Here is a 17,371-nt window from a genome sequence, read left to right on the forward strand (position 1 = left end):
ATATATATTGTACCTTTGATAGTGACTCAAAATAATAACTTAAATAATGAGAATATCTCTAAATAATGACATAGAAATTCACTTTATAATCAAAACAAATAGATTTTTTTTATATTTTACATGGCAAAAATAGGCTTTTATATATGTGCAAATGCTGTGTCTTGCACAATGCAAGTAGATGGCAGTATGTCTTTTCTTAATTCTAAAAACTTTATATAAATGTCCTTATATTGAAAAGGAAGGGGAAAATTTTGCCCCAGTCTTTTCATGTATTTTATTTAATTTTCTGTGTTGCTTGCTCAAATTCAATTATATATATATATATATATATATATATATATATATATATATATATATATATATATATATATATAATTTAATGTGTACGTATGTGTGTACACATTTTACATACGATATAGGTCAAGTAATTGCATTGCGTTGTTGATCATAACCAATCAAAATGTTGATTCAATGTCATCTTTTCAATGTTGAATCACAGTTAAGACTTCAACCCAATAACAATATTGATTTATAGTTGATTTATGGTCATCAACCAAAACCAACCAAAAAAACCCAAAATCAACATTGATTCAATGTTCCTTTGCTATCTGGGGCATGTGGCTCGCGAGCCGCGGGTTGGCCACTGTTGGAAAAAAGAAAATTAAAGGCTAATAACGATGTGTCAATTTAGTGTTTTTCAGGAAGACTGTGGGAAAGCAGGAGTAAGGAGGCCTCAGTGGCCTTGAGGAGAACAGAAGGGGCCTATTCAGTGCAGGATGTGTAGCAAGCAGTTTTTAGATAACCAGGCACACAGGCTGGGAGAAGAGGAGCAGGTGAATTTCCATGGAGAGCAGCCAGGATTGGGGAGTTATCGAAACTTAACAAATCGAAACTTATGGACAGGGAGTATGAAAGAAAGGACATCGCCCAGCACAAGAGGCTTTTCGCTTGGACACTGCTGAGATCCACTTGGGTTAGGTAGATTCCTAGGCAACTAGCACCAGTGCACTGAAGAGTTTGTGTATACCACGTATACTTCTATTATATTGCATTCAATTATATTCTATATAAATCATTTTAAAAGAACTTTTGTTGTCAAGACTTTGCTTGGACCACTCAGTCAAAAACCAGTCGGTTCATCGGGGCGGTGTTGGGGCCCGTCTGGGTCGGAGAAGAAAATTCCCAACAAATTGGTAGCAGAGGATGGTTTTTGGCTGGAGTCGAATTCTGCAATTAGGACAAGAGAGGAGGTCAATCCGTCCGTGAGGTGACTGAACTAAACCGCGCGGTCTGAAAAAAGGTAAGGAGCCATTCTCTCCTATTGGCTGATGTTACTACGTCATAGGCTAAATTAAAGTTCAGTCACTAAATGGTCGAGGCGAAATACTCTCTGTAAATTTAGTATTGAAATTGTATACGTGTTACAAACTCGATATATAGACAGGAGGATTGCCCTACGACTCATAAAGTCGGGAGGAGGACGCCCTGTAAACTGCAGTAAACGGTTGAAGAGTAGGCAGCCCACGTTCTAAAAAGAACCTTGGTTCTAAAAGAGAACGGTGGAGGACGCGCTCAGAGAAAGTAGGCAGCCCACGTTCTAAAAAGAACCTTGGTTCTAAAAGAGAACGGTGGAGGACGTGCCCAGAGAAAGAGCAGGTAGCCCACGTTCTTAAAAAGAACTTTGGTTCCAAAAAAGAACGGTGGAGGACGCGCTCAGGTGACGAGTAGGTAGCCCACGTTCAAAAAAAGGGAACTATTGTTCTAAAAAAAAAAAAAAAAAAAAAAAGAGAACGGTGGAGGACGCGCTCGGTCACGGTTAAATGAATGAGTAGGTAGCCTGGGATTTCAAGAATAACAGATTATTCAAAAGAAATCCCGGAGGACGCGCTCAGCCGGTTTTGGGGGGCCCCCGTGTGTTTTGTTGAAATTGCGTGCGTGATTGGTGAAACTACAGCTGTATCTGTGTATGCGTGTTTGCAAAATTGCAGTGTTGGGTTGGTTTTCATGTACCGTGTGGTTTTATGTTGAATAAAGACCTGTATAAATTGTTTGAGCATACGTGCTATAATAAAACTTGAGAGCCTTTCATTGGGGGACTTACAAACCCACGCCCATAAATCCATGAGCCTCTTATGTGAGGACAGTTGAACCCCTGAGTAAATTGCATGAGCCCCCAAGAAAGACGTTCATCATTGTGTACACAAGCACAAGAGAAACATTTCATAAGAGGTTAAAGTGTAAAACAAAAATTATTATATATTTTCATGCATGAAATTATAATTTGGTTTATGACGCTCCGTAAACGTACGATTTAAGTGCTGGAAGTGAAACTCGCGCGAGCTGTGTTGAGCCGGAGTTGTTTGGAGTGTGGAGATATTAACTTGTGTCTGTCTGCCCTTGGGGTGCGCGCTGGCGAATTAAAGCGCTTGCGAACACGACGATAAAGTGATAAAGTTTACTGAATTAATTTGGGGGTATTAAAGTGCTAGTGAGTACAACGAAAAAGTTTTAAAATTTACTGAATCGAAGCAAAAGTAATTTGGAAGTAGTTTAAAAATCGGAGTTATATCATGGATAATATTAAAGGTTTGGAGGATTATTTGGTTGATACTATGGAGAAACGTGCTGTGCCGAGAATGAGGTCTGACACAGTGATGTATGTGAAAAAATGTTTTGAGAAGATGCGATCCGAAGGGTTGTGGCCAGACCCGGACGACCGTGGTGTGTCTCAGGTTGATTGGGAGCAGATCGAGAAGCATTGGGTCACACAGGTTAATAAAGAGAAAAAAAAGATTAGAGGCTAGCGGAGCCCTAACTAAGCAAAAGCGTAAAATCCAGCTGGAAGAAGCTGAAACTTATTTGTCGTATGTGAGAACATTTCGGAAAATTTGTCAGAAGATTAATGATAAAGAACGAGTTGAAACCAAAAAGACAGAACCCCCTGTGCCCCCTCCCTATGCAGAAAAAGCGTGTGAACCCAGTGCTCCTCAATGTCCGCGTGCAGCGCTGATGGCGCCTGTGTCTGTGAGTGAAATGAGTGACGTTGATGTGGACGGGGCTTCTGCACGTCCAAAATCAGTGAGAGAGCGTGAATGTGATGAGGGGAGACAAGTGGTAATGGAGGTTGTCAGTGATGTGGCTATGGATAAAATAGAGAGTAGACTAAAGAGGCTCGAAGACCGTGATCGCGAGAAAGCTGGAGAAACAGAGATAAATAATGCATTGCAAAGAATTGAACAGCGAATGGATGAGAGTTTGAGTCTGAGTGCCCCCACCCGGTTTGAACAGACGTTGAACAGAGCAGAGAAAGTGGTCTGTGACGTGGAGAAAGCCATCAGGCAGGAAGAGGCTAAGTTGGAAAAAGAGCGTGCGAGACAGCAAAAGAAATGCGCTGCGGATGATAAAAGGAGAAATAGAGGCGCACCTGACTGTAGAGATACATTGATTGTGACTGGTGAAAATTTAGAATGGGAAGCGGAGAATGACGAGGGTGGGGCGAACAGACGAGTGAAAACTCCCTCTTCAGAGGAGAGCGAGGTGGGAGATGAATGTATTAACCTGTCTGAATCCGAGGAATGGGTGAGAGTGCCCGCCTACTATGACAGGCACGGTGTAGTCACGCGATCAAAAGCCAAGAACATGTCGACCCCTGGTGGTCATTATCCGATAATGGCAGTGCCAGGGAGCAGTTACGCACACACATACGCTCCGTGGACACACAGAGATTTGCACACTATGATAGATAAATTACCCAATCCTAAAAAGGGCATTCAGTATTTCTTGTCTAAATTTGAACAGTACACGGCTGGGGACATGTTGGGTTTGGGAGATATAAGAACATTGTTTAAAGCCATGGGAGTTTTAAGTATGTTGTCTACAGCCGAGAAGGCGGCTGGAACAGAGCATCTGGCCGATGAGGCTCCGTTCGGTAGAATAAGAAGTGCTTTGTGGGGACAGCTGAGATTGCAGAATCAGGACACGTTTGACACGGCAGCCTTATCAGGGGTTAAACCTAAAGAAGATGAAGACCCGATGTCGTACTTAGATAGGTGCAAAGAAATCTGGCAAGCTAAAACTGGCGTTAGGTATGATAAATCAATCCCAGTGCGAGCTATGTACAGAACAGCGGTCGTGGCGAGTTTATCTGAGGGAGTGCAAACGAAACTGAAAGATGTGGTCGCGCTGGATCAAAAGGAAGACAGTGAATGGGAAGCTGCAATTACACACCATATGAAGCGTGAGGCAGAGAAGGGCGGAAACACCGATAAGTTGATGAAAGATGCATTACTTAAATTGTTAAGGGAAAGGGACAATTCAAAGCCTAAAAAGCAATTAGTGTCAAAGGAAGACACTTCTGTACAGGCAGTGGCCGTAGAGCCGCCCGCGCAACCAGTGATGCAACCCATACAACCCATGATGCAACCTTATGTTATGCCACAACAGGTCAACAGCTGGGCGGTGCCACAACAGCCCGGTTACTACGCCCAGGCAGGCCCATACCGAGGCAGAGGCAGAGCCAAAGGTAGATTCAGGGGAGGCAGAGCAGGGAACTTCCAAACCACACAAAGCAACGGCTGTTTTGGTTGTGGCCAGATGGGCCACTGGGCAAGAGATTGTCCGATGACGCAGCAGCAGCAGCCAATGCAGTACCAGCAGCCAATGCAGTATCAGCAGCAACAGCCAATACAGCAGCAACAACCAGTACAGTATCAACAGCCAATACAGTACCAGCAACCCCAAAATGTAAATTACCAGCAGAAACCCGCACTCACACAAGGACAACAGGTTGTGCCTCCTGGCATGCAATACATGCCAGCGCCACCTGGTGGCCAATGAAGCTGCCCGATGTCCAGTTCCCCCACATGCAGTGAACCAGTTGTATGTCTATTGGTGGAGGGGGAGCCAGTGGAGTTCTTAGTCGACACGGGAGCCACCACGTCAGTCTTAACAGACAGGAAGTGGAAAGGCTACTTGTCGAAGATGTCACTATCCACTACTGGATTTCTGGGAAAAACTACACTGCAGCCACTGACTGTGCCCTTGAAGGTGTCAGTGGGCTCAGGCCCACAGGTCGAGCACACATTTTTGTTTTCAGAACAGTGCCCAATTAATTTGTTAGGTAGAGATTTGTTGTGTCAATTTTCAGCCATTATTGAATGCACACCGAGTGAAGGTAAATTAGCTGTCTCTGTCACCAACCACGATGAGCGCCTCAGAATACTTAATCAACAAGCAGCAGACGGCCCAGCTCACATTTACTGGGCCACATTACAACATCCTGAGGAACAAGCAACTGCAAAAAATTTGCTTTACACGTTTAATTTATGGAAACCATGGTTCCTGTCACTTCAGAGTATGACCCCACCAATAGACAGCACACACTGCACTTTTAATTACATCAGAGGGGAGGATGGGGTTTACGGACAGCTGTGGAATAACATTGAAGGTCAATTACAAAATATAATTTGTGAATCAATGATTGTTGGACCTGAAGGTGTGGCTGCACTAGTTGTGTTAACAGGAGAACAGATGACGTACTGGAGAAACCCGGACCAGCAGGATTCACTACCACATGTCTCGCTGTTGGTCTCGGCTGGACACGAACCTCGTGAGCTGGGCCCCATGCTGGCCACTGCCATGAAGGAACAGTTTCGCCCAACCTGTCTGCCAGGGGTAGAGGGTACGTCGGATGGTAAGTACTGGAGAGTCGCATGTGACACCAGTGACTTGGCGTACTTCTGTAACCAGCCCCTGTCAGCCACACACGGCAGAGCACTGTTGGATCACCCCCAGGCCAAAGAACAACTAGAGACGGTCCCAGCCAACTTGTGGACCACGACAAAGGTAGATGTAGGATGTGCATCACACCACATGGCTCCTATTAGGTTAAAGCCAGGAGAAACAGTCGTTCATCAGCCACAGTACCGAATCAAGCCAGAAGCCATGGCAGGTATTACAGACACCATTGCAGATTTAATCAAAGTTGGAGTTCTGAAACCCACGACGTCACCGTGGAACACGCCCATACTACCTGTTAAAAAACCTGGAAAAGATGAGTATCGTATGGTGCATGATTTGAGGTGCATTAATGATGTCACTGTAACTGAGAACATACCAGTACCTGACCCCTATCGATCTTTGCAGAACCTAACGACTGAACACTGCAGCTTTTCATGCATAGATTTAGCTAATGCTTTCTTTTCTATACCAATTGATGAGAATGTGAAAGACATTTTTGCGTTTACCTTTAAAGGTCAACAGTACACATACAACAGGCTACCTCAAGGCTACAAAGACTCACCGGGCATCTTCAATCAATGTCTGTTGAAAGATCTGTCTAGATTAACTGACAATGATTTGATTGACTCTAACACCGTACTAATACAGTTCGTGGACGATTTGTTAATAGCTAGTACTTCACCTGATAAGTGCCTTAGAGACACCATAACCATTCTAACCTTGTTAGCTGAATTAGGTTACAAAGTGAACAAGTCAAAACTCCAGGTGGCCAGGCCGATGGTCACCTTTCTGGGGAGAAACATCTCACACAAAGGTCACACCCTGACTCCAAATCAGAGACAGTCAATACTGTCATTTCCAAAGCCCACTACAGTGTCCCAAATGATGTCATTTTTAGGCCTGACAGGCTACTGCCGCAACTACATACCTAACTACAGTGATTTAGCTCACAGCCTCAGAAAACTCGCAGTGTCAAAAGGTCTGAGTAACGGGAAGGTGGAGCTTGACTGGACGGTTGAGGCAGAGAGGGATTTCATAACTCTGAAACAAGCACTTGCTAGCGCTACTGAATTAGCAGCACCAGACTACACACAACCTTTTCATTTAAATGTTTCTGTAAGAGACAATCATGTTCATGCTTGTCTCTTTCAGAAGGGGGAGAGTGAAGGAAGGAACATTTAATTTTTTCACAGTTCCAAATTAGATCAACCAGTGATAGGAACAGGACCATGCACAACATACATGGCAGGACTCACCACAGCGATAGAGAAGACAGCACACTTGGTAATGTGTCACCCACTAATAGTCAGCACCAATCACGGAGTAATGGCGTTCATAAACTCACAAGCCTTTTCTTTGTCAAGAGCACGACAGAACAAGATAAAAGCCATACTCACACAGCCACACATCACGTACAACACTGCGTCAAAACTTGTGAATCTGACTGATAACATTGAAGTAGCCAAAGATGCGACACCACATGACTGCGCTGACGCCACAGAAAGATACATTCAGCTCAGACCAGAACTGCACAAGGTCAGAATTACTAAACCAGGAGCATGGGATCTCTGTTCAGATGGGAGTTGTTGGAGACAAGGTAACGAACTGAAGGCCTCTTACGCTGTGGTACAAGCATGTGGGGAAGAGTGGGAGGAGGTGGAATCAGGAGTGGTTCCACAACCAGCTTCAGCTCAGCTGGCAGAAATGGTCGCACTCACTAGAGCACTGGAACACGCGTCAGGTCAGATTGTGAACATTTACACAGATTCAGCATACGTGCATGGGGTCATCCACCATGAACTAGTCAGGTGGATGGATAATGGGTACACTAACGCCACAGGACAGCCAATCAAACATTTGAGAGCAGTACATGAGTTGAGTGAAGCTATCATGTTACCCAAAGAAGTGGCAGTGATAAAGGTAAGAGGACATCAGGGTAATGACAGTTTTGTTTCTAGAGGTAATGAAGCTGCTGACAGAGCAGCCAAAGCTGCTGGAGGGTACAACCCACAGAGCTTGTTGTTGCTGGAAACTCATAACATGCCTGAGTTGACGGAGAGCCACCTGGCACAGATCCAAGAACAAGCCACGGTCTATGAGAAGCAATTGTGGATAGACCGGGGAGCCACAGTCACTAAAGGACTCTGGAGGAGTCCAGAAGGGAGAGTAGTTCTGCCCTTAGAGAAGATGAAATTGATACTATGCGAAGCACATGGGCCAACTCACTCCGGAGTGTCGGCCATGGTGACCAAATTAGAATGTTTATGGTGGCATCCATACCTCAGAGACCACGTGAAGCAATACGTGAGCGAATGCGATATCTGTCAGTCATACAATGTAAAGAAACCATACCGGGTGAGAATTGGAGGATACCCAGTGCCCGCGGGGCCATTTGAGGAGATTGTGATCGATTACACAGACATGGGGCCAGACAACAGGGTAAGGGGGTACAGGTACCTGTTGGTCATGGTAGACAGATTCACCAAGTGGGTAGAAGCTATACCCACCAAAAAGGAAGATTCAAAATCAGTCATAAAATGGTTGCAAAATGAGTTGATTCCCAGGTACGGCCTACCAAAAGTGATTAGGAGTGACAATGGGTCCCACTTTGATAACAAACACTTGGCAGAAGTAGAACAAAAGCTGGGCCTAACCCACAAGTTTGGCACTGTCTACCACCCACAGTCACAGGGGTTGGTGGAAAGAGCCAACCAGACCATTAAGACTAAACTGGCCAAAGTGTGCGCAGCAGGAGACATGGACTGGGTTCAGGCGCTGCCACTAGTGTTGATGTCCATGAGAGCAACCCCCACGGGAGAATACAATCTCTCACCACACCAGCTCATGACAGGACGACCCATGCCAGGGTGCCCTCGACCGAGGATTGAGGGACCAGCTTTAGAAATCCAGGAACAGGAGATGTCAGAGTACATGAGAGAATTAACCAAATTGCTTTGTGAAATCAATAAGTCTGTTCAACAGGAAAAAGGAGAAGAAGACCTGGAATCACCCAAGGTGAAGGTGAAGCCAGGGGATTGGGTAAGGATCAAGGTGCACAAGAGGAAGTGGAACGAGCCACGGTGGACAGGCCCGTGGGAGGTCGAAGGTGCCAACGAGCACTCAGTGAAAGTGAGGAAAGACAAAGGTAAGACTTGGTACCACATTTCACACTGTGTTGCAGCAAAAGAACCAACAAGAACCACAGGAGAGATCAAGACACACCTGGAGGAGACAGGAGAAGCCCCAGGGAAGGAGTTGGTGGTGAGTACCGACCCCAGTGTAGCTTTTTACAGAGAATACATCACAGCCGAGGACTGGTGGGAGGAAGGTGAAGGAGACCTGTTGGAGACTGACTGTGAGGCTATAGCACACTGTGTGAGCGCGGACCTGAACCTGGGAGCTGGAGTGGCTCTGCAGATCAGACAAGCGTTTGGCACTACAGGTATAGCCAAGGTGCCCATAGGCAAGTGTGCCACACAAACCACACAGACACACATTATATTCCATTTAGTGACCAAAAGATACTACAGGGAGAAGCCAGAATTAGGAGATCTGATTTCAAGCATACAACACCTGGCCACATTGTTAATATCATTGAACATTAACACTCTAGCCATACCGAAGCTGGGTTGTGGACTAGACGGATTAGACTGGAGGACTGTGAAACCAATCATTAAAACTTTACTTAAACCAACCGGTACCAAGGTGGTAGTGCACCATCTTCCATCCTAGGATGGAACTGTGGGAAATAAGAGACATGTTGTCGGGACGTGTGGGACGTCCAGATGAGGCTCAGTACCAACAATATGTTAGAGTAGGGAGATTAACTTTGAGAACATGGACTTGGCTATGGGGGGAACATTTCTAGCCGCGGTGATAATAGGAGCGGTGGTGATATTTAGTGTAGGAAATCAGAAACAACCCAATAACGTGAACGTAACTTTGTGTCGGTGGGACGACAATCACACTGCCTGCAAAGAGGTGAGGCCCGATGAGATCCACAGCCCTAACCCGCTAGTAAACGCGACCAAACCAGAGAAAATAGACTTTAAAGTAAGAAAACCAAGAGAAGCTGGAACCAGGCCAGTAGGACAGTCCAAGGACCGGTGTGTACGGACATACGGAGGTGTGGAGTTGAGTTATAGAGATGGTACAGCCTCGAGCTGGACTTTTGACTTATGTGAGGTAGTGGACTGCGGGGGAGCCAATGCCTCATACAGAGGATGTGATTTGTACATATGTTGGACCAATCAAGTTAATGCGGGCTGTCAAGGAAGGGGGAGTTTCTATAGTGCAGACTGGTGTCCTGGTTGGGGGTCAGTGATAAAGTACTCGGGGAGATGGAAACCGACATTAGGAGATAAGAAAGGTAACCCGTCCACGACCTCCTTGAGCAAATGGTGGGTCGATGTGTCGTTTCAGCGAGATTATCACGTGTCCCAAAATCCAGTAACTTTTTCTGTCAGATGGAATGGGCAGATATGGGGTAATAACAGACCATTGTACTTCACCCTGGGGGTGGAGCAATCAGGACGTGACATATGGGGAATAATTAAACTCAGCTATTTAGCCAAACCCAAGCCACTCAGCCCAGCAAAACCTGAGGCAAAAATAAAAGAGGTGGAGGATTCAGCAGACAAGTTCACTCTAACCACAGATTTCACTAAATTATCGTCCCAGCAGTTAATAGAATTAGCAACCGGTTACAGCAGCTCGAATTTGTGGTTGTCATGGCTAGAACAAAACAGTAGAGAAAATGGGTTAGAAGGTTGTGTGGCCTGTGCAGCGGCCCGACCCGCGTTAATGACCTCACCAGCCCCACTGAATCCTGAAACAGATCCAGTAGGATATCAGTGTATGTTGAATTTAACTAAGGTGAAAAGTATTACTGTTGTGTAGTATACTCCTGCCTGCAGGTGTCGCTGTGTGAGTAAAAAGAGCCAATGTTCAGAGTAGAAGAAGAAAAGTGAAGTAAAAAGAACCACGTTCGTATTACAGTGTGTTTCGTGCTTATTTGGTCTCTTATTACATTCCTACCTACAAATACAACACATTGGCGACGAGGATGGCTTTACTTGGACTTCCACCACCGCCTGCTTTTCTTGAGACTCCCGGTGAGCCGTCTATGACATTCAGCTCCTGGATTCGTATGTTCGATAACTACATTCTGGCGCTTGGTCAAGACGACATTCCAGAGAAACGAAAAAGAGCGCTACTCATACACTGCCTCGGTACAGAGGGCCAACGCATCTTCTACACTTTGGAAGTGGGGGATGATACTTACGCTGCTGCGTTAGAAGCCTTGGAGTCGTTCTTCGTGCCCAAGATCAATGTGGTGGCTGAACGCAACAAATTTCGTCAACGCAGTCAGAGGCCAGGTGAGTCGGTCGTCCAATTTGTGGCTGCGCTGCGTGGACTTCTTGTGCACTGTGACTTTGGTACTTTAGCGGATGACATGATAAGGGATCAGCTCGTCGAGAAAACATGCAACTCTCGTGTTCGTGAGCGTTTGCTTCTGGAGACTGACCTTACCTTACAAAAGGCAATTGCAATTGCGGGACAAATGGAATCGGCGGCTACTGAGGCTAAAGCAATGACATGCCCAGGCGATGTCGTGGTCAAGGCTGTACATGCACGTTCTTATGCGTCTGCAAAGCCTCGTAGACCTTCCCAGTTTGAGCTGACGCAAAAGCAAACAGCATCCAATTGCCACCGAACTGCCCAGAATAAGTCATGCTATCGCTGTGGCTCACTTTCACACCTAGCAAATTACCCAAAATGTCCAGCGAAGCAAGTGACATGTAAGAAGTGTGCAAAAATTGGCCACTTTGCAAGAGTTTGCCGTAATTCAGGAAATGCATGCAATGTACAAGAAGTGACCACACCAGACCTTACAGTTCTGAGCGTTACAACCCCATTCACTGTTGAGCAAAGAAAGAAGCTCACCTGTAAAGTGACTCTGAGTGATGATCATGGACAGTCCATTCAAGTAGATTTGCTTGTAGATACTGGTTCTGCTGTTTCAATTCTGCCTGAGCAGATTTACAGACAATACTTTTCTACTCTGCCATTTTCTACCCCAAAAGTTAGTCTGCTGACATACATGAAGAGGCATATTCCTGTGCTGGGGTGCATTACTCTCAGTGTTACATGTTCTGCTCACTGTACACAAGTGGATTTTTACATTGTGGAGAAAGGAACTCCATTGCTTGGCATGGATTTGTTCACTGCGCTGCAACTTGAAATACGAGATGGCTGTGTTAGGCCGTCGGCTGGGTGTACTGCTGCTGTCGACTTCACTGATGTTTGTGGTGTAGCTGAAGGGTTTGTACACAAAGTCAAACTACGCTCGGATGTGCCGCCTGTGCAACAAAAGCTGCGTAGACTGCCATTTGCTGTGCGTGACTCTGTCTCACAAGAGTTAAAGAGACTGGAAAAGGAAGGCATCATTGAGAAAGTAGACTCCTCTGAATGGGTCTCGCCCATAGTGGTCATTCAAAAGAAGTCGGGAGGAATCAGGTTGTGTGTTGACCTGAGAGAGCCAAACAAGGCTGTTGTGATAGATAGCCACCCGCTACCGCATATCGAAGAAGTTTTTACAGAACTCAGGGGATCAGCCGTGTTTTCGACCATTGACTTGCAGAATGCATATCACCAAGTGACTTTACATGAGGACAGTAGAGACCTTACAGCGTTTATTACGCATGACGGACTGTTTCGTTTTACACGGGTCCCGTACGGGCTGGCTTCGGCTCCTAGTGCGTTTCAGAGAATGATGTCACAGATGTTGGATGGATTGGACGGTGTTCAATGTTATCTGGATGACATCATAATTCATGCTGACACACCAGAGACACATGAAAGGAGACTTCGTGCCGTGCTACATCGCCTGCAAGACAGTGGTCTTAAACTCAACATGGAGAAATGCTCCTTCAGAAAAACTGAGCTTCCATTTTTAGGACATGTAATTTCAGCTACTGGTCTGCATCCAGATCCAGAGCATGTTGTGGCTGTGACACAAGCTCCGCCTCCACAGGATGCACATGCGCTACGTTCTTTTCTTGGACTGACGGGATGGTATGCTAAGTTCATTCCCAACTATGCCACTTTGGTGGAACCGCTCCGTGCTGTGTTGCGGAAAGCTACTGGATTCTGTTGGACAGATGAGGCAAATGAAAATTTCTCTCGGGTGAAGCAGATCATTTCTACCAGCCATGCACTGGCATTGTTTGATCCCTCATGCCCTACTACTGTGACAACAGATGCCTCAGATTATGGTTTAGGTGCTGTGCTTACACAGTGGCATGGAGACACTGAACTGACGGTTGCTTTTGCCTCCAGGACACTGTCTGAATCTGAGCGTAAATACTCTGCGACTGAGAAAGAGGCCCTGGCATGTGTTTGGGCTACAGAAAAATGGCGCACCTACCTTTGGGGTCGTCATTTCACCCTGAAAACAGATCACAACCCGCTAACGACCTTGCTGTCTACAAAAGGTCTTGGTAGAGCAGGTATGAGAATTGCTAGATGGTCTGCACGCTTGCTGTGTTTTAATTATACCATTGTCTACAAGCCTGGAACAGAAAATGTAACTACTGACTGCTTATCACGTTTGCCATTACCCTGTACGAAGGAGGAACAAGAACAAGAGCCTGAAATGGTTGCAGTGGTGTCGCCAGCGTTCGCTGCTGTAACAGCTGAGGAACTCCAGCATGCTGTTGATCAGTGCCCAGTGTTGCACCAGGTTAAGGCCTACATAACGAAAGGTTGGCCTCGTACTGCTAAAGGTATGGATTCAGCTCTTACTCCCTTTCACCGCTTACGAGACGAACTAGCTGTGCAAGAGGGCTACATAATCCGCGGCACTCATCGTGTGGTAGTACCTGCAGTGTTGCAGCCTAAGTTCATTCAACTGGCACATGACACGCATCAAGGGATTGTCAGGACTAGACAGCGTTTAAGAGACCTCTACTGGTGGCCAGGTATGGACATGCAAGTGGAGAATGCCATTAAAACATGCACTACATGCCTGCAGCATGACAAGACTGCTATAACACACGCTGCACCACTCCATCCAGTGCCTATTCCTACAGCGGCGTGGGAGAAGGTAGCCATTGACATTGTTGGTCCCTTCCACCAAGCGGCTTATGACTGCCGCTATGCGGTGACACTCATCGATTATTACAGCAAATGGCCGGAGGTGGCATTTATGTCTGAAGTTACTTCTGCCACAGTCATTACATTTCTTTCAGTCGTATTCAGCAGAGAAGGAAATCCGCGTGAAGTGGTATCAGACAATGGTCCGCAATTCACCGCTTCTGAGTTTGAAAGTTTTCTTGCTAGGAGGGACATTAAACACTGCCGCAGCTCTGTGTACTTTCTTCAAGCCAATGGGGAAATTGAAAGATTCAACAGAGTGTTTAAGGACTGCCTTCAAACTGCTACTATTGAAGGTAAGCCATGGAAACCCTTTGTCACTGAATTCCTGCACACATACAGGGCGACACGTCATACCATCACTACGTGCTCTCCTGCTGAACTGCTACACGGCCGCCCGATGCACACAAAACTTCATGTTCGAGATCTTCCGGCCGTAGCTCCTCCAAAGTCCGCAAAGACCTGGAAGCTGACAGTCCAAAGGAAGCAGCAAAAAGCAAAAGAGTACACAGACAAGCGTCGTGCGGCTACTGCTCCTGGCATTCAAGTGGACTCCTATGTTCGCATTAGGAAACCAGGATTTGTCAGCAAAGGACAATCCAAATTCAGTTGCCCTTATAAAGTCATTGCAAAGCGTGGTCCAGCTACTTACCTTCTGTCTGATGGGAAAGTGTGGAATGCTGCACACCTCGCCCCTACATCCTTGCCCCCTGCTATTCCATCCATGTTGATGGTGCCTGAGGATAACTACGTGCCACACGGGGTGCATACACCTTGTGCTGTGTCATCTGAACATTCGGACACAAATCAATTGCGTAGGGTTCGTCGTGCTCCATTCTGGGCTAAGGACTATGTTACTTCATAGTAACATATGAAACAATTCTTAAGAGAAAATGCTTGTTTGAGAAAAATGGCTCATTCTGTTTGTACATGTTGTTTATGCTTTACATTCATGTTATTGGAATTTCTAGCATACAGTTCTTGTGTGGTAACTATGCTTTTCTACAAAAGGGGAAATATGTTGTGTAGTATACTCCTGCCTGCAGGTGTCGCTGTGTGAGTAAAAAGAGCCAATGTTCAGAGTAGAAGAAGAAAAGTGAAGTAAAAAGAACCACGTTCGTATTACAGTGTGTTTCGTGCTTATTTGGTCTCTTATTACATTCCTACCTACAAATACAACAATTACGACCTCAAATTGTTCCAGCCTGGACAGTATTTTTCCATATGTCAAAAATTTGGAAGGAGGTAACGCTCCTTTCGTGCCAGTAAAACTTAAAGGACAGTACCAATGTTTTAACTTGACAGAGAAAGACGCAATCATGAGTGTGGGAGAAATAGAACCTGACTGGTGTAACGCCACAACGAAGGTCCCGGGGATAGGGAGAGTAGCCCGGGCAGGGATCTGGTGGTACTGCGGAGGACACACTCTGTTGGCATTAATACCAGGAAGAGCTAAAGCAATCTGTGCTATGGTAAGACTAATCACACCAATAACAATGATAGGGCTGAGGGAAATCACACCGCAGCCTGCTATAGCCCAAGGGAGAAAGAAGCGTGATGCCTTTGATTTGTCCATAGGGTCACCAACATACATTGACTCCATAGGAGTGCCTCGGGGGGTTCCCAATGAATACAAGCTAGTTGATCAAATAGCTACGGGCTTTGAGAACATTCCAATTATATCAGCCTTGTTTCCAGTAACACCGAACAAGAATGTAGATAGGATCAACTTTGTCCATTACAATGTGCTGAGATTAACCAACCTAACGAGAGACGCAATAGAGGGGCTGAGCGAACAACTGAGAGCTACCTCACTGATGGCCGTACAAAACAGAATGGCTCTAGATATGCTCCTGGCGGAAAAAGGGGGTGTATGTTTCATGTTTGGCGACAACTGTTGTACCTTCATTCCCAATAACACCGCACCGGACGGGTCGGTGACCAGAGCTCTGGACGGACTGAAGGCTTTATCTAAGGAGATGCAGGAGGCCTCAGGTATCAGTAACCCCATGGAGGAGTGGTTCACGAAGGTGTTTGGGAGATGGAAGGCACTAATTATGTCCTTGTTTATGTCAGTAGCAGTGTTTATTGCAATTGTTGTTATTTGTGGATGTTGTTGTATACCATGTATCAGATCTCTCACCCAAAGGTTGATCACAGCCGCGATTGAGAAGGGGGACGCAAAGAACCCACCACCATACACTGCCACTGATGGCGGAGGATGATGATGACATATCATCTGAAGAAGACGATTCTGTGTGAAAAACTTGTTGTTTTTGATTAATTATGCTTGCTTTGTAGGTATTGGCAGCGTCAGCGACTGATGAAGAATGAAGACGCACCACACATTAGAGCACAACCAACAGCACATGAAAGCTGATTCACTAGTTTAAAAGTAATATGCATGACACATGGGCACATTAATAGAACGGGTCGAGGTGATCTCCCACCAGGCGGGACCTGGGTCTCGGGGACGACGTCAAATCACGAGACCGTGGGAGATGAAGGGGGGCATCTCCGAATAGTCTGAAAGGTCTCGGCCCACGACTGGGGAGTGATCCAGAACCCACAAATCACATAAAAGAACACATAGACGTTGTACTAACTGACATAGTCACACTATGAATGTATACACATTTAGGGATTTTTATGATTGTCTTTCTTTTAATAAGTGCACTGGGCTAGATAGATTTTAGTATTAGACTAGAGTTAGACCAATGTTTTGGTCTAAAAGGGGGAATGTTGGAAAAAAGAAAATTAAAGGCTAATAACTTGATGTGTCAATTTAGTGTTTTTCAGGAAGACTGTGGGAAAGCAGGAGTAAGGAGGCCTCAGTGGCCTTGAGGAGAACAGAAGGGGCCTATTCAGTGCAGGATGTGTAGCAAGCAGTTTTTAGATAACCAGGCACACAGGCTGGGAGAAGAGGAGCAGGTGAATTTCCATGGAGAGCAGCCAGGATTGGGGAGTTATCGAAACTTAACAAATCGAAACTTATGGACAGGGAGTATGAAAGAAAGGACATCGCCCAGCACGAGAGGCTTTTTCGCTTGGACACTGCTGAGATCCACTTGGGTTAGGTAGATTCCTAGGCAACTAGCACCAGTGCACTGAAGAGTTTGTACCACGTATACTTCTATTATATTGCATTCAATTATATTCTATATAAATCATTTTAAAAGAACTTTTGTTGTCAAGACTTTGCTTGGACCACTCAGTCAAAAACCAGTCGGTTCATCGGGGCGGTGTTGGGGCCCGTCTGGGTCCAGAGAAGAAAATTCCCAACAATATATATATATAATAAAATTGGGCTGAGCCCAGGATCTTTACATACCCAGGCAACGCCCCTGGCAATAAGCAAGGAAATATCTTCATGCTGTAAAGCAAAATGCATTGGTTCAAAATGCATTGGTTTTGTGATAGGTTCAGAGATAATTTTAAAAATAGCCATTGCTTGCATTGTGCTTGGGGGGGCAAA

General features: G+C 45.7%; 3 protein-coding genes across 4 annotated transcripts in view; all 3 read left to right on the top strand.

Annotated features, from left to right (window-relative positions):
• The window catches only part of coq3 (coenzyme Q3 methyltransferase), a 39,306-nt gene extending 22,161 nt beyond the window's left edge, over window positions 1-17,145 (top strand). Inside the window, exons 1-2 of one of the 2 annotated variants that reach the window (XM_076981290.1) lie at window positions 424-4,522; window positions 8,722-17,145. In XM_076981290.1, coding sequence (XP_076837405.1) covers window positions 3,010-4,522; window positions 8,722-8,888 — 1,680 coding nt within the window. In that variant the 5' untranslated portion in view covers window positions 424-3,009 and the 3' untranslated portion in view covers window positions 8,889-17,145. Of the gene's footprint in view, window positions 1-423; window positions 4,523-8,721 lie in introns of those variants that run through there. The other variant, XM_076981293.1, reaches the window with a different exon arrangement.
• LOC143482772 (uncharacterized) lies at window positions 4,594-6,935 on the top strand. The gene has a single exon (XM_076981287.1). The coding sequence runs from the start codon at window positions 4,846-4,848 to the stop codon at window positions 6,919-6,921; it is 2,076 nt and encodes a 691-aa protein (XP_076837402.1). The 5' UTR covers window positions 4,594-4,845; the 3' UTR covers window positions 6,922-6,935.
• LOC143483318 (uncharacterized) lies at window positions 6,982-8,712 on the top strand (the record flags this gene model as incomplete). Its single annotated transcript, XM_076982160.1, has 1 exon — window positions 6,982-8,712. A coding segment is annotated over exon 1 (1,731 nt), but the record flags the coding sequence as incomplete, so codon positions are not given.
• Window positions 17,146-17,371: the final 226 nt, after the last annotated feature.

This window comes from Brachyhypopomus gauderio, chromosome 19 (assembly GCF_052324685.1).
Source record: "Brachyhypopomus gauderio isolate BG-103 chromosome 19, BGAUD_0.2, whole genome shotgun sequence".
Taxonomy (NCBI): Eukaryota; Metazoa; Chordata; class Actinopteri; order Gymnotiformes; family Hypopomidae; genus Brachyhypopomus; species Brachyhypopomus gauderio.